The 23,891-nt window shown below is 31.0% G+C and overlaps 1 protein-coding gene across 1 annotated transcript; it reads left to right on the top strand.

The window, feature by feature from the left end:
* The first annotated feature begins 2,128 nt into the window (after positions 1-2,128).
* On the top strand, positions 2,129-23,856 carry LOC145325571 (uncharacterized). Its single transcript, XM_080168542.1, has 19 exons — positions 2,129-2,227; positions 2,308-2,342; positions 2,402-2,512; positions 2,612-2,719; positions 2,823-2,898; positions 2,963-3,017; positions 3,104-3,168; positions 3,514-3,555; positions 3,768-3,796; positions 12,648-12,937; positions 14,046-14,212; positions 14,278-14,374; positions 14,957-15,044; positions 15,278-15,419; positions 15,796-15,883; positions 18,610-18,729; positions 19,028-19,103; positions 23,170-23,302; positions 23,799-23,856. Exons 1-19 carry the CDS (start codon positions 2,133-2,135, stop codon positions 23,854-23,856), a joined length of 1,875 nt encoding a protein of 624 aa, XP_080024668.1. The 5' UTR covers positions 2,129-2,132.
* Positions 23,857-23,891: the final 35 nt, after the last annotated feature.

Here is a 23,891-nt window from a genome sequence, read left to right as displayed (position 1 = left end):
TGTATAATCAATTCAATTTACTTGGATAATTTGTTATAAGGTTTTGAAGGTTTTTTTCATAATTTATTATTTATAAAACCTATAAATTTACATAATGTTAAAAAGACTGCACATTCCAAAATTTGTAGAAAGTTAATTAAATTATAGATATTCTTCTTATTTACACTATACCAACTAGAACTATATAAAAGAAGATAACTTTCTCTATAATTTTTCTTTATTCAAAGTGATTAATTGGAACAAAAAATTAACTGGGATATAAAGATAAGAAAATAACTTTGAACTTTTACAGGTAGTCTTTTTCCAATTATAATAAATTTTATTTTATAATTTTTTTCAAAATTACTTAAATGCATAGCTATTACTTGGAAACTCTATTCATTTCTTGAAATAATTGGAAAATATCAATAAATATTCAATATGATAAAGGACACTAATGCACTTTAATTATTTCATATTAAAAGACAGATAGTGTCAGATTAAGCCCCGATGGGCAAAGGCGACTTATATTTCAAACAACCTAACCTATTGTTTAAACAAAACAAAGACTTGATCCATAAGGAATTACTTTATTATTGAAAGTGTGATAACCTTCCAATCATAAGGTTATAATATAAAAACAAAATTAATAATCAAAAACATATTATGCATTTAAATACAAAAAATATAGAAGAAAATAGTTTATGAAATTTCAAACTTATGAAGACGCAACAATCTTTTCGTGTATTAAACTAGTTTGGCATCGCTATAAGTGTATGTGTCTACACAACATATAAAAATAAATTTAAATTGTCACTATAATTCAGTTACTTATGATATTATTCAAATATAATTTCAACGAATAACACAGCCCATAAGCATAACTTGTGTCCAGACTGATTACGATTACATTTCATAAGAGATTTCAACAGAGCCCTTTTGCTTTTCAATACAGGATCATATGAATTATCTAGTAATATTATATGTATTTATTATATAAATTTTTAATTTATGATTCATGAGATATCTACTTTAATACCCTCCCCTTTTGAATGTCCTAGACTTTTAGATTATGAGCTTTCTATGAAAAAAAAAACTACCTACCCATTAAGTAACATTTATGCAACTGTAAGAAAAAAAATAATTACTTTTTGGTCAAAGTTTTGTTTTCATATCCTATAGTGTTTTGAGGTTTTTGTGTTTGTCAGTAAAGATCTTTAGTTTTCAATTTTAGGGAAGCTTCCAACTGGACTTAGGAATACTTAAGACTATTCTATCACAAATCTAAGTCCTAGATGGTTTTTGGCTATTTTACTACCCTCCATCCCCAAGATGTTAGTAATCATTATAATATTAAAAACAAAACCTATAATAAATTCAAGATTTTTTATAGTACTTGGTAATGTGTTGAAAAGGTAGATTATATGAGTGTTACATGCTATAACAATGCTTAGGCAAATATTAAATATTTCTTTAAAGATTGTTTACACCAGTCCTCAACTAACCCTGAGGTGAACAGGTCAAGTAATTAACAACATAAATAGATTCTATAATTAAAGAACAGTTGAATACCATATTCTTCATTCATCCATTATATTTTATAAAAATTTGTCTTATGAAATTTGTGCTTTTTCACTAAAAGTGACAATCTTACATTGAAAAAGTTTTGAAATGATATTTTTTAATGAAGACAAAGCTTAGGTTGTTTAGATTATCCTTAGTGTATTCACTGTCTATTTTCAAAATGAAAGCTGACAAAATTTAAGACCATTGTGTCTATTCTTAAACTATATCAATTATTCAAAATGGCAGTTTTTGTTGCATCAAATAGATTTTGAAAAAAATCTTCTAATACTAATTTCAAATCTTCAAGAAATGAAAAATTCTGAAGTTGATTACTATTTTGTAATCTTACTAATCTTTTTTTTTGAATTCATTAATGAATTTTCTTTTAATAATTTCCTTTTGTAGATTCTTAAATAGACTCTTTGATAAGAAAACACCATTTATTAGACTACCTTAGAAGTAGAACACAATAGAATTCCCAATATATTATGTTGGTATGTATATTAAGTTGTAAAAAATCTACTCTTAAAAATAAGATTGAAATGCAAATATAATTAAATTTTTATAAATTATTACTAGGTGTAAATATGGGACGAGGCTCTAAAGCATTTGGGGACTTTATTGACTCAACCACTATCCATGGATTGGTCTACATATTCAAAGCTGAAAAACTTCTTGACAGGTGTAGATAATTGAATATATTTTGAAAAAATACAATATTATATGTAGGTGAATTATTACTGTAAATTAGATTTTTATTAGGCTGTGTTGGGCAGTTATTGTCATAATATTTGGAGGTAAAAGTTTTTATTATAGAAATCTAATTGATGACAAAATAAACATTTATTTATAATAGGTTTGATATGCTTCCTCTCCAATAAGCTGTATCTTGATAGAGAGAACAATCCTGTCTTGACCTCAATACAAACAACAGCCAAGCAAATTGATGAACTAGATTTCCCAACAGGTTACTAAATGCTGACTAACATTCCTTATAAAAAAAACTGGTTGGAAGAATGAAAAATCAATTTTATTATAATAAATAATAAGAAAATTTTTATTTTAGTAACAATCTGCAGTAAAGGACTTAGAACAGATAACATGGAGACTAAAATGGAAAAGCTTTTTCAAGAATGGAAATCTGCTAATCAAGCTCGACTTGCTAATTTCACAGGTAAAAGTAATCCTTATCAATATCGCAATTCCTAATCAATAATAAAAAGGTATGAAAAATATTTTCATTAATTATTAATAAGAATTAATAAATTTATTTTAAGATTCTATGGAAAATGTAAAACTTTTCCATGATATGTTCAATGAAGAGGAATTTGATATTAAGCCTAAAACTATCAGGTATCTAATACTTAAACCAGTATCAATGTGCTGTCTATATTCATTGAAATAAATATTATTTTAGCATATTGAGCCTTGTGAAAGCATTTCTTTCCCCTGACCCAGACTTGACAGCAAAGGTAAGTGTTGAAGCAAATTAGTAAACATAGACAAAGTGAATGTTATTGTCTTTTCTCCAAAATTCAAGCTTTTCTACATTGTTTAGGATCTGGTGAGGTCTAATGTCATTGCATGTGCAAACCTAACTGAACAAAATGATACATCAGAGAAGTAAGTCTAGATTCTATATAGAAAAAAGACTTCTTATCATGTTATCAATTAGAATCAATTAAAAGAATTATAAAGAGTCTTACTTTAACATGTTTAACAAATTTGCTTTTATGAAAAACAATTCAATGATTAAATAAGTTTTATCAAGTACAAAATTAACATCAAAAATATTTTTATCGAACAATCAAAAAGTTTTTGATGTAATTCATAATCTTTGGGACGTAACATGGAAAACATAGTATGTTACTGAATCTATTAATTGACCAATCCAACAGAGATGTGTTTAGGTCTTGGATCAAATTCTATAAAAAATATTGCATTTATTAATATTGTTTCTTATTTTAGATTGGATCATGTGATAACCAAAAGATCTATTGATGGTACCAGGTAGGTTATAAACTTTATGATTAAATTACTAAGATACTACAACAACATGATTTTTTTTGTTTTGCTTACTTCAGTGGCATTCATTTTGGTCCTAAACAGACAATTGGAGAAACAGCAGTTGATTGCTTTGCCTACTGCGCACACAGCAACCAGTTGGGTTACATACAATGTAAAAGTGCAATTTTTCATCAAAACAGTTGCTATTTTTATAGCACAACTGAGTTGGTAGACTCACTGGAAGGTAACACCATCAATTTAGATTAGCAATAGTAGAAATTACTTTTCTTTGTGACTGTAAGGCTGTGACAAAAAGAGATTTTCTTGCATGCTATTAAGCTATACCTATATATTTTTCTTTCTTTTTATAGTTGCTTTTAACTTTAACATCTGATTCCGAATTAAATTTTCATTTCTACTGGGAATTTGTTTATAGATAATAGGCCAGGTTCCCAGAATGCACTACGAGATTTTATATTTTTTGGGTGTCAGGGGTTTACTTGTTATAATGCAATGGATGCTCATTAGTATCAAAGCAATGGTTGTGCGAATGGGGCGCTTGTCCAAAATCTGTGGTATGGAGATCGCTCTTCTATGAGTACTACTTAAATCCTACTTTTACTGCAATACACATAGACATTCTCAAAGTCGGCTTGTCAGTGAAGAATGCTTTTCCTTTTATTCCCACAAGTATAATACAAATTTGGTTGAACTTGTGGCTGTTCAACAAATACCCACGCACAGTATTATATTGCTTTAAATTAAGAAATGGCTGGTTATGATGTTTGATCTATATCATATAAGTATATCAAGTACATAAGAAGGAAGATAGTTTTATAAAGTGTATTTAAATTACAAGTGAATCAGTATGAAAGATACAGGATAGGAGATAATAAACATAAGTAGTGTAGGACAGGAGATTGCCTTAAGTCCAAAGCATCTAATTGTGCATAGTGTTAGGCCTCTAACATAAGTCCTAGGCACAATTCATGCTAAGTACTAAGGAACCTAAATTTAAACTACAATGCATGCTAAATTAACTAAGATCATTACCTTTAAGCCAGGAGAAGAAGAGAAGAACTTAATAGTTCAAGAGTTAATGAATAACTGACTGATTTGAAGAGGTGCAAGTTATAAAGACAACTATTTACCAGGATCTAGTCCTTGTCTGTTGAATAAGGTGTTTGTATGTTAAACTTGTGACATAAATGTAGCTATGGCTGTAGGTATACTTAGTTTTACATAATGGTTACATGATTACTTTAACAATAGATATAATGTTTTATATAAGCATATAACAATATTCAATCACATATAGATTACCATGGATAGGCTAGTATTACCCATATATAGTGTTATATTGGTAATAATAGGCCTGAAAATGCATACATATACATTAAAACTGCCTGAGGGCTGACCATATTATCTGTGTCTTATGCCCTAAGGTGCGCGAGATAATTGCTATAAACTGTCAATCAATATTTAGACTAAAGTCTTATATTGTGTTAATTTATAGAGGGTATAAATAAAGTGAACTAGATGCGAAGCATTTCTATAAGAATCTTGTCTGTACGTTCAAAGAATTTGAAATTTAGATGTCGCATCTCCAGCAATACTTTGATATTTTGTCTTTTTACAATAATAATGGTTATTCCTCTTGAGGTGAGGCCTCTAGGGGCACTTGCGGTGATAAGTAAGTGGGAGCAAACCCCCAATATTTATTGAAGAAAAAGTAAACAAATTGTTGTTTTATCTTTTTTTAGGAGTGATTTCTCTTGGAAGGTTTATGTAACCTAACTCCCCCAAAATAGTTTTTAAAAACTTTCCAGGACCTATGAGAATCTAAATAGTAAAGGAGAACCATATCAGCAGTAAAACATTTTGTTATTTTTGCATATGGATACATTTTTATTTAAGTATCTAATTTACCTGACACTAAACTCTGGAAAACTGCCACAGTTGCTGATCCAGACTTAACCAATTTGCATGTCTCTGGTGGAGAATATTATGAATCAGTAAGCTTATAACTTTCATGTGTAAAGTAGATAAAACTATTTTCATTCGATAAAACAATTTGAAATTTTTATTATTACTCACAAAATGTGTTATCCTAAAATATTTTTTTTATAATTTTAGAACACAGGGTATTCTTGCAAAAACAATCCTATCTTTGCTATTCCTCAGGTCTTTAATTCTTTTAATAAATTATGTTTTAAAAAAACTCTCAACAAATTTAAATTGATTTAGACACAAGGAACATATGTTGTCAATGGAAATATTGGTTCATGTAGATTTTATTGTGAAACAGATGAGGTAATAATATAAAGTGTATATTAAATTATTAATAGGTTCTGAAACAATACTGGCAAAGATCTTTTGTGATTACATTTATTTTGCATCCAATTCCTGAGTTTTTTTTGTTAATTAATTAACTGTTCTATTTTCAATAAACCTACTCCCTGACAAATACTGTTTAAATCAATATGATTAATTTCAGAAATGTGTTGCATTTGAAATGGATCCCCAACATCCACTATGTTACAAGCTTGGCTATGAAATCTACTTACAAAGTATGAGTGATGAATGTGTTTCTACTTTTACAACAATAACAACAACTACTACTACTACTACTTTTGCTGGAGCTTTTAGAAAAAAAAGAAATACTCTAAGTGAGACTACAATTTTCAAGAAAAAAATTCAAGGTATTATTAATGTTTCGGTATGTTTTTCTTGTATTCCCTGGCAAGTTCGAACCCATTAATCCCTGTTTCCTTACACCAAATTTCCTAGAGAATGAGTGTGTTACGCGGCATTCCTAGCTATCTCCGCGCGGCGCGTGGCTTGTAAACAGACAAAAGAAACGCGCACTTTTCCTTTGATTAGTCCCACATGAAGAGCTACGTGATTGAAAATAATGTATTGCTTGAATATACATGCGCTCTGATGTGTGGAATATCTCAAATAAGCCTTCTGCTTAGTTTGACATCATAATGTGGTAAGAATTTATCTTTAATTCTTAATATTAAGCGTAGTATGGTATATTTTTACGAAGAAATTTAAAACATTAATTTTTCAACAAATAGACCATTTAACTGCTAACTTTTGACATACGAATATTTTCCTTAATTTTATTGATCATTTGAATCTAAAATTATCAATTTCTGATGCTATTTAATATGTTTCGTGCCAATTTAAAGTTTTTTGGAAATTTTATATTTTTAATTAAATTGAGATCACGCAACCTCGATCTACAAAAATAATAAACCATTAATATCATGTAATTAATTTTTATATTTTTGTTTTAGATTCACTGTTTTCATGGTAATAAATACACATTTGTAAACTTCACATGTTGGTCATTCGGAGGGCTTGAGATTAAGATATCGAGAACGGCTAGGATTGCGTTCCGATACAATGAAAACAAGACAGAACAGATGCAGCTAAGAACATTCTGTGAAGTTTTGTGAATGTGTTGGTTGTGATACCTTACCACACATTATTATTATAGTCATAATCAGTACAGTTAACTTTAGTGACAATTATGGGTCCTAAAAAGAATAAAGGTGAACAATTGAGTAAGCGGCTGCGTCCAGCCGTTGATGCCCTAACCAGTGAGCTAAATAGAGTGATGAAGTTGGTCAGTGATACTTCAGAACTTAATGTTAGACATCTCACTAAGGAATCAATCCTTGTCCATGACAAGTTCGAGACATTTGACAGCATCATGGTCGGTTTTAGCAAGCTTGGTTTGAGAATCCAAGAGCTTGATGAGTTTAGTGACATTTATTCTGATATAGTTACTGTACAAAAAGACTATAGTTCTTTGAAAGATGCTCTTGATGCTATAGAAGAGCTTAGTGACATTCAAAGTGTTGTTGATGTTGTTGGTGATAATTTGCCTAACCATCAGGCTGAACTTTATGATCGATGTTTGAAGATTGTGAAAGTTATTAAAGGGCCATACTTTCCCTTGCCTGATGCAATTATAAACACTTTGTCTGCTTTGATGAAACGTCTGGCTGAGGTTAAGCTTGAACCTGTGAAGCCACCCACGACGACGGCGGGTGCCTCGACAGCATCGCCATTTGTGTCACCGTTTGGCACACCACAGTTCGTCGCCGGTTCTATGTTCACGCCAGGATATATGAATCGTGTCGACGAACGTCTTCTTCCATCTTTCGACGGCCTGGAAGCTTCCTATGTAAGTTTTAAAGACACTTTTAAAAAGCTTACTGTAGGACAAGACCCGTCGTATTTACAGTTATTGTTAAGCAGTGAAAAGGTCTGTAAAAATAAAGAGCTGAGACTCCAGTTAATTCAGATTCAATCGCATGAATCTCAGTGGGCCTACCTTGACGCACGTTTTAAGTCCAAAACACGTCAGATGCTCTGCCTTTTCAACCAATGGGAGAAGAAGTCTAAACCGTCGGACTCCAACCAGATTGTGACTGTGTTAGCAGAGTTTGGCGGAGCAGTTAGCCAGCTGGAGCAGCTGACTAAAGATGATGAAGATGATGAAGTTACCACTAGCCAGTGGTTGACTGTGATACTTCTTGAGATGTTATCCAAGAAGTTGCCACGTGATTTTCAAGATAAGCTCAATTTATCATTGGGCTCGATGGATGTCCCAAACGTCCCAAAGCTGTTAAAGATTATTGAAGAACAGCGTGGCGCCATTTTAATGAGGTGTTCGACTGATATGGACACCCCCTCTAAGAAGAAAGGTAACCCTGCGACAGCCGCTACCGCCGTAGGTAAACCTGGTAAATCTAAGATGAAGCAGTCATGTTTTGTTAATGGCTGTAGTGAGATGCACTTACTTTACAAGTGCCCAAAATTTCATGACCTGTCAGTGTCAGACAGGAAGAGTATTGTGGAGAGTGCTGGATGCTGTTGGATTTGTTTGCAAAAAGGGCATAAATCTGTGAATTGCCCGAAGGCAGATGTAATAGGCGGCTGCAAAGTGGACAACTGTGGTCAGGCCCATAACAACCTTTTGCATGAGAGTGTTGATATGGCCGCCGCCGTCTATGAAGTACATACTTCCCCTGAGGCGAACCTAATGTTAATGTTACAACAATTAGACGTCGTTGACATTAATCGCCAGAAGGTCCCAGTGAACGCTATGTGGGACACTGGTTTAACTACCACAATGGTAACCCAGTCACTTGTTAATAAACTTCAGTTACCTTTTACTGGACGTTCAGCAAGAATTTCTCTAGCTGACGGTGAAGTTAAACGTCTCCCGACGGTCAAGCTATGTTTAATTGATCGACACAAGAATTATCACATATTAGAACCTGTGGTAGTGCCTCTCATTGGTCCAAAAGAGGCGATCTGCTCCATAAATCCTGTGGAGGCAGCTGTTTTGTTTGATATGAAACCTGAAGATTTTACTTTGGTTGATGGGCAGGTTGATTTGCTCGTAGGGCACCTGCACCCATCGATGTTTCCCTACTCTGAACGTTCAGTAGGAGAAACCATGCTTTACTCCAGCCTGTTTGGATCTGGATATTTTGCTGTTAGTGCTAATGGTTTAGCAAAGAGTAGGTATGTTGTCTGCTCAGATGTTCAGCCGCAGCCGACTGTTGGTGCTGCTTGTGATGCTATTATTGAACCTGTTGGTTCTGCTTGTAACGCGGCTGATGAACCTCTTGGTTCTGCTAGTGCTGCAGCCGTTGACAACCTGGCTACGGCGGGTGCTGCCGTGGTTATTACTGATAATGATGTTAGTTGTGCTGCAGTTATTCCTGATGATATTGGTAACGATACTGTAGTCGTTGATAACTTTGTTACGGCGGGTGTTGAGCCGCTGAATGATTCGGTTCCAGCCGGACAAGAGCCGACGGGAGTTTCGGTTCCGGCTGGACAAGAGCTGATCAGAGTTTTGGTTCCAGCTGGACAAGAGCCGACGGGAGTTTCGGTTCCAGCTGGGCAAGAGCCGATAAGAAATTCGGTCTTGGCCGGACAAGAGCCGACGGGAGTTTCGGTTCCGGCCGGGCAAAAGCCAGTAGATGATTCTAAGCTTTATGACAGCCACACTTTTATTACGTGCCCTGGTGGTGTTATGAATCAAGAATCGACTTGGTTGCTGCCAAGCTGGCCGCCCGACGCAGGGTAAGAGGCCTGCCAATGGCGGGTGGAAATATGGCGGGTGTTGCCGCCAGAAAGTCATTGAAATTTTTCAAATCACACATATCTAATCCACAACATAAACTATTTATGTGACAATGATCTTTAAAGAAAAAATATTGCAAGTTTTATGTTGAGCTTGTGAAAGGAACCTAAATCGGTTCTGTAAAGAATAAGTATTCATTATTCAACTAATTTTTATTGTTCATACCTAAGCACAAAAATTCTACAAAACTGTTTAGACTTTTAAAGCAGATTTTAAAAAGATTTTGTTTCTTTAAGTATGATTTTGAAAAGCAAAAGTTCGTGTATATTAACTACCAAATGATTTTTGCAGAATAAAAATACCTCGAAAAATGTATTTTTTATGGTTCACGTCTACTTAAAAAATGTTATTTCTCAGATTCTCATATGAAATAATGCATTAAAGTAAAGAACACAACATGTAATATTATTATGATAATGTTTAAGATATTCCTCGTTATTATTTTAAAAGATTATCGCAAAAAATCAAGATATTTGTTTAAATTTGTAAGCAAATCAAAGATTTTCTTTCATTCCGGAGGCAGAGATTCTTAACAATTCATGTACAAAAGTTTTTTTTTGTTCACTCCAGGAGCTGGGATTCCTATTAATCCACGCGTAAAGATTTTTTTCATTCCGAGAGCAGAGATTCGTAGTAATATACGTACCTAGCGGTTTCGGACAATTTTAAACCTTGAGAAAATACTTTAGCAATTATTTTCCTAAGTATATATATTTTTCGTTCATGTTTAAGCATTTATAATAACGAACGCGATGTATGGTATTATTAAAATATTGATTATTATTTTATCTGAATGCCACAGAATTAATTTAAGATAAACTATGCATATTTTAAATTAACTCTACCTTCATTTTTATCGTATATATTAAAATACTGCTTCAATGTATTTATTTTTTGTAAAAAGAAATTAACCATTTCTTAAGATTTATAAGTAACGCAAATTTTGATACAATTTCGTTTAAACTTTCAGATCGATGCAAGATTTTTTCATTTGAAATGCAAACTTAAGTTTTTTATACGTTTACGCAAGTTTTTTCAATGATTTAAGTCTTTTCGGGACCAGGGATTTTTTTCGCGGAAAATTTCCTAGGTACCTGCACAGATATAAACATTTTTATCCTTGTTGGATTGAAATTTGATATGATAAGAAATTAACAAAATGAGAGTTTTACATCATTTAAATATTTCTTTATGATTTATTATAATCACATAAATAATTTAATATAACATGCATATTAAAATTATTACTATTTACCTTTGAACTGATGTACCTAAAGAGAAATTGCAGATTCAGCATTTTAAAGTTCTTTTCTTATATTGAGCTTTTGTTTTATTTTGGTAATTTAATTTGCATATTTCAATTGCAATTTTATTTTACGCAATTTTGATTCACGAAGATTTAAAATTATGAAATTTTAATTTTCCGATGTTTGATGATTTTTACGGTCATATTTATTTAGATTTAATTATCTATTTTATTAAAACATGTTAGATTTAAGGATCTTACCTATCTTATCTTAAAAATGTTTAGATGTAAGCCCGAGTATTTTTCCGCTGGAAACAATGCTAATTATTGAGAAGTTTTTTATGAAATTCTACTTTTCTTTTCTAGCAAAAAGATTTAGTAGAAAAAATGTCATTATTTAATCTTTCTTTCTTTTGATGAAAAAGTTTGAGTTGATTATTTAATTATCGATGCGATTTTTAGTATAAAAATCATTCACCTATTTTATTATGTAGGTGCCTAATTGAAGTTTAGGTACTATTGATTATTAATTCATGTATTCGCAATTACATGGTCTGTAATTCTAATTTTATTGAGATTATGAGGCCATGATATAATGAGATGTGTGAGTGGTAAATGTGCAATTCATGTATATTGAATGCTTTTCCCATTCCTTATTCCTATCCTTATGTGGTAGTGGACTCGGTTTGAGTTATTGTGGTATTCGCGAGTTACCATAATTAATTTTAGGCCTTATAGCCATAACATTTTAAACTCTTGTGGTTTATGTGTTGTGAGATTGTGATTTCGTGGACACTGTCTGCACGCATATTGCAAAGATGAGGTATTGTGTTCGATTCCCAGTGAATAGACGGGTGTGTTTCGGTATGTTTTTCTTGTATTCCCTGGCAAGTTCGAACCCATTAATCCCTGTTTCCTTACACCAAATTTCCTAGAGAATGAGTGTGTTACGCGGCATTCCTAGCTATCTCCGCGCGGCGCGTGGCTTGTAAACAGACAAAAGAAACGCGCACTTTTCCTTTGATTAGTCCCACGTGAAGAGCTACGTGATTGAAAATAATGTATTGCTTGAATATACATGCGCTCTGATGTGTGGAATATCTCAAATAAGCCTTCTGCTTAGTTTGACATCATAATGTGGTAAGAATTTATCTTTAATTCTTAATATTAAGCGTAGTATGGTATATTTTTACGAAGAAATTTAAAACATTAATTTTTCAACAAATAGACCATTTAACTGCTAACTTTTGACATACGAATATTTTCCTTAATTTTATTGATCATTTGAATCTAAAATTATCAATTTCTGATGCTATTTAATATGTTTCGTGCCAATTTAAAGTTTTTTGGAAATTTTATATTTTTAATTAAATTGAGATCACGCAACCTCGATCTACAAAAATAATAAACCATTAATATCATGTAATTAATTTTTATATTTTTGTTTTAGATTCACTGTTTTCATGGTAATAAATACACATTTGTAAACTTCACATGTTGGTCATTCGGAGGGCTTGAGATTAAGATATCGAGAACGGCTAGGATTGCGTTCCGATACAATTAAAATATAATGTTTCCTTTCTGTCTTACCTGTAACATTATGTATGTTAAAAAGATTTGATTTTTCCATTGCTTATTATCATTAAATTTAAACCAAATACAATGTTTTAGCTGATGAGGTAGGATATAATGATGATGGGTCATATAAGTACCCGTTACGGTTGATAGATCTGAGCAAGTACAAGGGTTACACTCCAGTTCCCTACAAGCCTTCAGCATTGGATTTCCCTTGTGTTGACTTACCTACACCAGAAAAACATGATCTTGAATCCCATGACTTGCCCCTTCTGGATTTCTTTATAAATCCAACCAGAAGTGGAATTGTAGAACTTCAAGCAGCAGCTTTAACCAAACTTGTCAAAGATTATCTGAAAGAAATGTCTGAAGAAACTTTTTTCAAGGTACTAACAATTTAACCCATTAGTGCCGAGCGCCACTTTTTTGGGCCGATCGAGCTGAAAATTTCAGGGAAGCTTTATAATGGTAAAACGGAATTCCAATTTTTTTGTTTTGCTCTAGTGGTGTGCACAGGAAAGTTGCAAAAAAAACCCGGTTCAGCATGGCCATAAATGCACAACGGGTATTTTGACTTGTTTTGGGTGGTTTCCTGCCGGCATTAAAACCCGTTTTTTTCTAAATACCCGGTTAATTCGACAAAAAAATGAAAAATGTAATTTTTGAACGCCCAAAGTGAGATGAACACTTTTTAGAACTTTGATACAATCCGTAATTGAAAACTACACAACCTCATGTAATCTATAGGGCTAAAGTAATATACAAAGCGATTTATTTCAAATTTAGTGTTTTGGCCGGTTTTGGCTGCCGTTTCGGGTAAAAAAGCCCGTTTATCAAAGTTTTAAAACCTGACATACACAAAAAAAGAACATATAAAAATTGGATGATACATATCAGAAAAAGAGCATAAAACTATTGGAGGACACATATAGAGATTACTAGGGTATACTGATTATGGTGGCTTAAGAATAATAAATCATAAAAAAATATATAATGGTTGAAAAGTTAAAACCGGGTAATAAAACCAAAACCGAGGCGGGTTTTAAAACTGTCGGGTATTTATGGCCATGCCGAACCGGGTCATAATAGGGCTAAAAAAACGATAAAAAAATCATATAAAAAATAATAATTTGAATAAAACAAATTCACAAATAGATGTACTTGTCAATAAACATTAGATTTCACAAAAAAATCAGCAACTATAAAAACAAAAAAGTTATTAACGTTTTGCAAAAGCACCTGTTTTTTCGCGGCAGATCCATATTATCCATATCATAGATCCATATCTGAGACTTTTCTCCGGGGGGAATAGATAAAGAACGGAGTAAATGAGAGGCTTGCAAAAGGATGATGAAATTTGAAGACTGGAAACCATTTTTTTTTTCATTTTCTGGAACCGGGTTTTAATGCTCGGTTCGGCACTAATGGGATAAGTCTTAAATTTTACAATACATTAAATGAAACATTTTGAAAATTTAAATATTTTCCTTATAGGTATTAGACATGTTGCACCTCTCAGCTCAGCCCTGTTTTAATGGTCCAGATCTGTCAAAGTTTAATCTTTTGAAGCAATGCCTTGTTTATGGTATCGAAACTGATTGTAGACAAATTTTCAAACCTGTCATTACAGATATTGGTATATGTTGTGCAGTCAACACCAGGTTCATATTTGAACATATTTGTATTTTATTTAAATATTATTTTTTTTATAATAAAACTTTTTCAGAGATATTCTAGTAAATGAAACTGACAGTGATGTTGATTTAACTACTTTAACACCAAAAGTAGGAAAGCAGAATGGTCTAACAATAATCCTAGATCAGGTAATTCCAACTTTAAATTATTATAGTCCATTTAACTAACATGCTTAGTTAATTAGGCATCTTAGTTTTATTTTCTAAATATAAAAGTGTATTAAAGGCATCAGGAAATACAGAATTTGGAACAATTTTTGATGCTGCTAACAGTTTTGATGTGTACATTGGTTCACCCAAAGAATTTCCTATGATGGGATTAAGGTCTTTATCTAAACCATATAAAAGTAGTTTAATATATTGGGATAAATTATTTATTCTTTCTTGCATTTAGGAAGCAAGAATTGGTCCCTGGACAAGACCATACTATTCAAATATCTGCATTTATCCTTGATACTAGTGATGGTAATATCTATATTTTAATACTATCACATACATTTTAAAATTTATCTTGTTTGTTGTTACTTATCACATTAAATATTTAGATACAAGGGGCATTCAGCCTGAGAAGAGGGGATGTTATTTTACTGGAGAGAAAAACCTTACCCTTTTCAAAGTCGCTATTTTATCTAAAAATTATAGTTACAATTTTACATCATTTTTAATTTTAAAAATATTACAATATAACTTTATTAAATATTAATGCTTTAGGAATATTCTTATTCTAACTGCAAAATGGAGTGTGGAATGTTGAAAAATTCAGCTCTGTTTGAGTGTATACCCTGGTTTCTACCTAAAGGTTATGATAATAATCAGCTTTTAAACAACCCTAACCAATCAAATTCTAAGCAAATACTAAAATATAGGAGCAATATATGTCAAATGTCTAATTTACCTAATTCCTGCATTGCATAACGTACATTGCTCCTTTTCAGATCCAGTTCTTTATTCAGAGATTCTAACTGATTTGCAAAAAGTGTACTGACATAGAACTATATTAATTACACATTAAATTTTAATTCAATTTTACAGTTGGATCATGGCCTATCTGTGAACCCTGGACAGCTAAGGAGTTTATAGAAAACTTGAACAGTGATGATGAGTGTGGTGGACAGTGCTTACAGAGCTGTACTGAAACTGTATATGAAACTACATTGTCATCAGCCAGATTCAGGTACATGTGGCATAACTTTATTTACATAGGTGAATAATTTATAAGTATAAAACGTTTTGGACCATGTAAATCTCACTGAATCTCTTTCTTCCTAATTCTACCAGAATCTATCTTATTCTCACAAAGTCTTTCTTATTCTCACATAATCTTACTAATTCTATTAACACCCTTAATCCCTGAAATTCTTCCTAATTCTACCAAAACCTACCTAATCCTTAAAAATTCTTTCTTATTCTAACATATTCTATCTAATTCTACCAAAATATAGCTTATCCTCACAAATTCTTCCCTATTCTCACAAATTCTTTTGATTCTTCTGAGTTTATTTATTTGATCATTTCATCTTTTTAAAATACTGAATCAGTTATGTATCTAGTGAGTGCAATTCAAGACATTTCAATCTAAGCCCCCTGTGCAGAACTGGTATTCAGGGTAATATTGCAGCATGGGCACATTCTGCCAAGGTAACATATATCAGTTGAGGAAAGGCAGTCATAGAGAGAACATGTCTCTCTGTGCAAACATTAAAATAATTAAAAATGTGATACTAGTGCGTGACTAAATTAAACACATTTCAAAATGAAACTAAATTTTTTTGCTAACAATTTTTTCAAAAGTTCTCAGATCAACTCACAAACACAAAAGGTAAAATTAGTAAAATAAACATAAAACAAAAATATTATGATATACAAACTGAAATAGTAAATCTTATAAAAAAAACTACATAGACCAACAAGTAAAACAATCCCACACTTCTTTTTTCATATCTGGTCAACATATAAACACAATATGCCCAATCCGCTGCTAATCAGACTATCTACTCTTACTCTTACAAAATCAAACTTTTTAAAATTAGAACAATCCCAAAAAAGAATGTTAAAATTGTTAGGGATGCACATTATTTGTCTGCAGGACAAGCCTTGATTAGAAGCTCCAGAAGTAACTTGAACATCGAAAGAGAAATGGATACACACAGAAAATAAATATATTTATGTAAAGTACATTCCTTAATAAAAATGTTAAATATTTCTTTATTTTCATAAATAATAATTCATTTTAAATGAAATAACATTTTATTTCTTTCTTACGCAACAAGAATTTGCTAAATAAACACTTAAAAAAATACTTTACATAAAAAAATTACACTTTAAAAATACACTATAAAATAATACACTTTTAAAGTAAAAAATATAGACCTACATCAAAAAAACTTGACTTAATTAAAAAATACTCTAACACAATAAAAAAATGAAATTATCAGTAAAAGTAGGTTTATCTCATTGGAAGCCTGCTGGTTTTCTTAAGCTTGGTGTAGCTTTAAAGCACTTTAAACTGTAGCCCTGTAAATTTGAACCTGGTCAACTGTAAGACTCCACTGATTGAAGCATATCATAGGAGGGTGTTGACCATGGTCTGCATTTAATATAAATTATAAATTTTTATAAGATTGTAATCTTATCAAATGTAGATTCGAAAATATATATTCATTCATTCATATATTCAATTAACAATGTTTGCTTATTAGAGTGTTTTTAATGCCCAAGAGCCTTCTAGTTATAAGTTGCTTCTAGTTGTCTGTAATTTAACAAGTACATTTATAATCAAAGGTTCATTAGTCCTCTGTGCACTATGTTATCCTATTGGTGGACTAATGGACTGTACTAAATATACAAAGCATACATACTTATCACAAATAATATAGAAATAGTCGAAGTTGTGCTGAGTGTTGGGTAGATCTAGAACAGCAGCATGGCTATTGTTTACACACCCTGATATTTTGAAAGTAGGTTTCTATAATCCTACATCCAAGTGCTTAAACATATGACAAGTCTAGAGGCCGTGGTTTTTAATCATTACCCAAGAGGCCATGTATATCCTGACATACGTAAGCTTGCATACTATATTAAACTAATTTTGGATAGGGGGTCAAAAATATACTAGGACACCTATAGAATCAGACTGCAGAGCCAAAATTTGAATTAAGTCCCCAATAAACTTTTTGGGGGGATTTAAAAATTAATTTTTACTGTTGCTCTGGTCATGTTGACCAGATTATGAGGTATTTTTTTACTTCGTGTAATATTGTAACTTATTATATTGTAGTGAACAATTTTATATAATTCACTTTATACTGATACAATAAAAAAAACATTACTCTGTTCAATGGAAATAATTTTTTTTCTAAAACAATAAATTTCATTAAAAAATCTGACATAATACAATAAAAAACATAATGCTGAATTTAAACCAATAAGAAATCTTCTTTCATTTCATTTTTTTATAATTTCCGAAAAAGTGTTTTCACAACGTGACTTATTTCAAACGTAGTTAAATAATTTTATTTAATAAAAATGAAAAGAATGAAAACCCTACTCATAAAAGATACATAATTTTTAAAAATATTTTAAAAATATGTTTGAATAATCTTATTTTATATCATATTTGTATATGTGACAAAAATAAATTTGTTGTATTGCATAAACATTTGTTGTCATCTTAAGATCAGCTGAAAATGGATTTCTTATTCGAGACCTAGTTTCCTAAAGTGTACAGCAGATAACCCAATTATTGCAGACCCTATTTTCGGCGACTCCGGTCAAATGGAAAAGCGATTTAATGTATAAACGATTTGTACATTATACATTCAAAAATTTAAATTTTCCAAATTTTGATTTTTTTTTTAAGTTTGAAGCTTTTTTTAGCTAGAAGCAAATATTGAGATAGGACGCGGAAGCTATGCACACTTTTGGAAACTAAAATTCAGTTCATCCATCTTAATTTATTTAACCCTTTACAGCCAATTTTTATGTGTTTTAATGTATAATAGACATGAAACATTTTTATGTTAATTCATTGATATATTGTAAAAATAAACTTTTAATTAGTATTGATAGATTAAATCAAAAGACCTAACTTTACTGTATACTAGCATACAATATTTACGAAGCAAGACACTCTAAAAGCTGAGTATTTTACCTACAAAGGGAAGAAACATCACAATTCAGTAAAAATTATTTAATCCATAGTAAAAAATAAACTTTAAAATCCTAATAGAAATTGATGTGGGCAATTGTTCTCATTTTTGGCTTTGCAGTATGATTCTACAGGTGTCAAAGAATATTTTTGATACACCTTTCAAAAATAGTTTAAAAACAGTTTAATATTAAAATTAATTGTTATTTCTTTAAAGATGGTATATGATGATGTGAATGATACAGAATTCCTGAACAATGACCTTATGTTTCAAATGAGACCTAAGTACTTCTCCACTAAAATGAAGATTGAAGAACTTTTTACAAACTTTGTTCAGGTTAGAAACATTTGTGTTAACTCAACTTTTTCAAAAAGACATAAATTTTTAATTTTTTTAAAATTACCTCTTGGAGCAAAGCCCCTAGAGGCTAGGGGCGAAGCCGCTAGTTAAAACATAAAATAGTAAGGTTTTTTTGTGTAGAGATTAAGATTTAAATAACTGCAAAACTAATTTAGTTCTTCTTTTAAGGTTTGTATCTCAGGTCTTGGGAAGATTTCTATGCCTATTAAATACCGAGTCACTAGCTGTAAGAGGCTTAGTTGCTTGTAATTCTAAAAGCATATATTTTATTCAGGAGGATGTGTACTATGATGCCTTTAAGGAAGATTTAGCCATCTTGAATGTCTACTTTGCTCAGTCAACTGCAATTGGTAACTAACTTATTTAAATCAGGGATAAGGAATGGTTCATCAAGAAGGAACTATTTGACCTCAACCTTAAGACAATTTTAGCAATTAAAATTTTACTTATCCTTTAACATATAGTTTATCATTATTATTTTAGTTTTGATTGGCGTATAGTTTTGGTAGAATAGATTACTCAGGGATAAGGAATGGGAAACGTAAGAAAATATTATTCCAGGCCTATTTTCCAACTAGGCCTAAAAAACCAGTTACGGGATGACGCAGTAGTTAGATTTGAAAACTATGAACAATGATGAAATAGCTATTATATAATGCAAAGAAAAAAAGTATAGAATAGAATTCAGGTAGTTGATTCCACTTAGCATAAAATATAATAAAAACTTTTTAAACAACCAATATATTAGTTGCTTTAAGTAAAATCACGTTAAGATGGTCATTACTTTGTAACCCCCCCCCCCCCCCCATTTTAAAAATGAGTTTTTTTGAGTTGGTTAAATCTGATTTATTTTCAAACATTTTAAGGGGGGATCTACTTCACCCCAAAATTCGTATATAGAAATAAACACCGCTTTAGCCCCCCAGCTTTAATAAATAAATTAAGTAGAATTGAATAAGTACATGGGTAACATTCTATCAACTAATTGTTCTAAAGCATACATATAAATTAAGAATTATTTTAAAAATTAATTTTACGTTAAAAATTAACAGAAAAGTTCAATTAAGTGTGCAATAATTTTTACCAAAATTAATGAAAATTTTTTTTAACAAAACACAGTACACTTTTATTTACATATTGAACTAGTTTTGTATTTGTAATCATTTAGGTGGGTTATCAATTCCACATGAAATATTACTTTTAAATTGTCTAAAGACATGAGTTTTTCACATTGTTCTAAAGTATAAAATGTTGAATCCTACTCAGTCTTCAAAAAACGATCTCTCTGTTTATGTTTTGCTATATGGACATTTATTAATGTGTAGATTTAAAAAGGATGACAACATCCATAATTAGTGAAGCACAAAAAATCGTGGATGGAAATACATAAAAGTAGATTTAAAGTGTATTTATTAAAAACAAGAATAGATTTATTGGAGAAAATAAACACAAAACCTTGTTTTATTTTCAATGATGACGACGGTCAAAGTAGATTACGTAAAATATTCTCATAACAATGGAAAAAATTATTTTGATACTGATATCCCAAAAAAGTTTGAAAATTGGACCAAAAACACTAAATATATGGGAAAATGTGTAAAACATATCAAAATAGCCAAAAAACTGATAAAAAGCAATCTGACCGCCATGGTTGTTTTCTTTAAACGACGGGAAATTTAATTTTGATATCTATAACTAAAAAAAATTTTGAAAATCGGACCATAAACACTGAAGATATGGAGAATAATGTGAAAAAATACAAAAATAGCCTAAAACCTGCAAACAGGCAGTCTGGCCGTCATGGTTGTTTTCTTTAAATGACGGGAAATTTAATTCTTATATCTATAACTGAAAAAATTTTGAAAATTGGACCATAAACACTGAAGATATGGTGGAAATGTGAAAAATACAAAAAAAACCTAAAACCTGCAAAATGGCAGTTTGGCCGTCATGATTGTTTACTGTAAACGACAGGAAATTTAATTTTGATATCAATAACTGAAAAAATTTTTAAATCGGACCATAAACACTTAAGATATGGAGAAAAATGTGAAAAATACAAAAATAGCCTAAAACCTGACAAAAAGCGGTCCGACCGCCCTTGATGTTTTATAGTTAATTGTGCTCCTTAATAATAGGAATGTTGTCAAAAAATTTCAGCTGTCTATCTTTAATAGGAGCTTTAATAGGAGCCTATTCTGTCTCAGACGGACAGACGGACAAACGGACGAACATTGTGAATTATAGAGTAGCTACTAATAATAATAAGTTGATGTGATTGAATGTCATTTATATTGTTGTCATTCTGATAGCAGAAAATTTATGTTTGCTTTAAAGGGCGAATATAGGTTCGATATGATATGAGCTTATATCAAAGGTGCCATTTCATACTTTTAGAATATCCATGCCAAATTTAAAAATTAAAAAAAATCCTTAAGTAGATTTTGCAATTTTCTGTTTCAATTGAACATATGATAAATCAGATTGACGACAAACCGATTATTTTAGCCCTTTACAAGACTTTTTTTTACTATTTTGCTTAAGTTTGATTGACTATTACAATGGCACGCACCTTAAAAGATAATTTAAATGTTTATTATTTTAGATTATATACTAGTTTATTTAATTTTTAAAAAGCATAAAAATAATTTGCGTAGAAAGGCGTCAGGACTATTGACTAGGGTAAATAATACGTCTTAAAGTTTATTTTCTGTACAGAGATCTTTGATTAATTCATGATGGTATAAACATCCCTGATTACGCATTTTCAACACACACACACACACGGCCACAAAAAACAGGGATTTGAAATCATTCTTCCTCCAAGAAAATTTTATTGATTATTTTTTATTTTACTTTTTACATTATTTGATGTTTTTTTAACTTTTAAATATTTTACTTTATATATTTTGTATGAAGGTAGAAGGAGGGTATATTTACCCCTGATTAATTCCCGAAACCTTTTTCTCATTTATTTGTACTGCAAAATAACAACAGTATTTAGGCAAACTCTACACGCATCCTGTTGTGAATATGGGTATTTGAATATGTTAGGGAACCACTCCTCTGACGTCACAAATTAGCCCAATTGGCTAGGTTTTTAGCTATAACGGCCTTATCCAATGGAATATCTTTATTTGCTCGAGTTATTCATAATGTATATACTTGCACCTTTGATATAAGCTCATATCATATCCAACCTATATTCGCCCTTTAATAATTAATTCAGCCAATAAAGGGCGAATATAGGTTCGATATGATATGAGCTTATATCAAAGGTGCAATTCCATAGATTATAAATAACTTAAAAATATTGATATATTCAATTGTATAAGTCTATTTATAGCTTAAAACCCGTTAATCTCGAAAAAAAAATTTGGAATTAGTGTGGTTCCCTAAGAACTCAAACACCCTAGCATCACACAAGGCTTCGTGGCAAGGTTGAATTAAAAAGCTTTTGTTAAATGATAGTCGTAATAACGTGGAAACCAATTAATCAGGGGTAAATATACCCTCCTTCTACCTTCATAAATTAAATTATTTAAAAGTTAAAAAAAACATCAAATAATGTAAAAAGAAAAAAAATTAATCGATAAAATTTTCTTGGAGGAAGAATGATTTCAAATCCCTGTTTTTTAGTGGCCGTGTGTGTGTGTGTTGAAAATGCGTACAGAAGAGTTGTTTATATCATCATGAATTAATCAAAGATCTCTGTACCGAAAATAAACTTTAAGACGTATTATTTACCCTGTCAATACTCCTGACGCCTTTCTACGCAAATTATTTTTATGCTTTTTAAAAAATTAAATAAACTAGTATATAATCTAAAATAATAAACATTTAAATTATCTTTTAAGGTGCGTGCCAATGTAATAGTCAATCAAACTTAAGCAAAATAGTCAAAAAAAAGTCTTGTAAAGGGCTAAAATAAACGATTTTGTCGGCAATCTCATTTATTATATGTTCAATTGAAACAGAAAATTGCAAAATCTACTTAAGGATTTTTTTGAATTTTTAAATTTGGCATAGATATTCTAAAAGTATGTAATGGCACCTTTGATATAAGCTCATATCATATCGAACCTATATTCGCCCTATAAGGAACTGGAGGCATCGTTGGTTATTAATTAATTGTTTTATGCTAAAAGCAAGTTTCAGGCTATTGGATATTGGCCTACAGCCAATAAGGAACTGGAGGCAATAAGTTGATTTTATAGGCAAAAAAGAAAAGTTGCTCCATCACTTAAAAAAAGGAGGCTGAGACCTAATTTTCGGTCAGGTTTCCCATCCCTTATCCCTGAGATTTGGTAGAATAGGTTACTTTTTACTTTTAAAAGTAAAGTCTAGTTACCATATGGTTACCCTGTCTATGATTGGCCAACCCTAATACATGTATGAATTTAAATACAATCTTAGCATATGAGAGATCCGCCAGATATTCTGTGTTCACCTTTATCTCTAACCTTGGTGGACTCTTTGGTCTTTTCCTTGGCTTCAGTCTGGTCAGCTTTCTAGAGATAGTCTACTGGTTCTTCATCAAGATACCCAGGTCAATTTTATATCCATGTGTTAACTTATGATCAAAAAGCGACTTTGATAAGAGCCCTTCAATTGTAGTTTTAAAAACGTATAGTTTGGACACCCTTGTAGGAAGAGAAGTCGAGTAAGAATCTAGTATACTTCGAGAATTATATTTTTATATTTTTTGACAATTTCTCTTGAGAGTTTGGTGGAATCTTCCCCAAAATAGTTAAAAACCTTCTCAGAAACTCTGCAAAGCTACATTGTAAAAGAGAACCATATAAGTACCATAGATCCTTTTACTTTTATATAAGGATGAAACTGCTATTTTTAGATAAAATTATTATACTTCTAAGACTGATAAATTATTTCTGGAACTATCTTTCAGACTTCTTAATAAAATTTTGAATTAAGTAGGTTGTTATTCAACATTTGCTAATGTAGGATTGAATGGAGCCTAGCTTGTATGGATGTTGTCATCCTTGTTTTCTTGACAAACAAATAATAATTTTATTTATTTTCAGGGCAATGTTCTGTAAAGCTGGCTCAGTTCAACCTAAAAAGTTTAAATCCTTGACTTGAACAAAGACGTGCAAGAGAGAGAGAGTGATTACCCA

The sequence above is a fragment of the Acartia tonsa genome, chromosome 8 (genome assembly GCF_053477335.1).
Source record: "Acartia tonsa isolate MP-2025a chromosome 8, ASM5347733v1, whole genome shotgun sequence".
NCBI lineage: Eukaryota > Metazoa > Arthropoda > Copepoda > Calanoida > Acartiidae > Acartia > Acartia tonsa.
The sequence above is the reverse complement of the archived record's forward strand: the minus strand, read 5'-3'. Positions and strand labels throughout refer to the sequence as shown.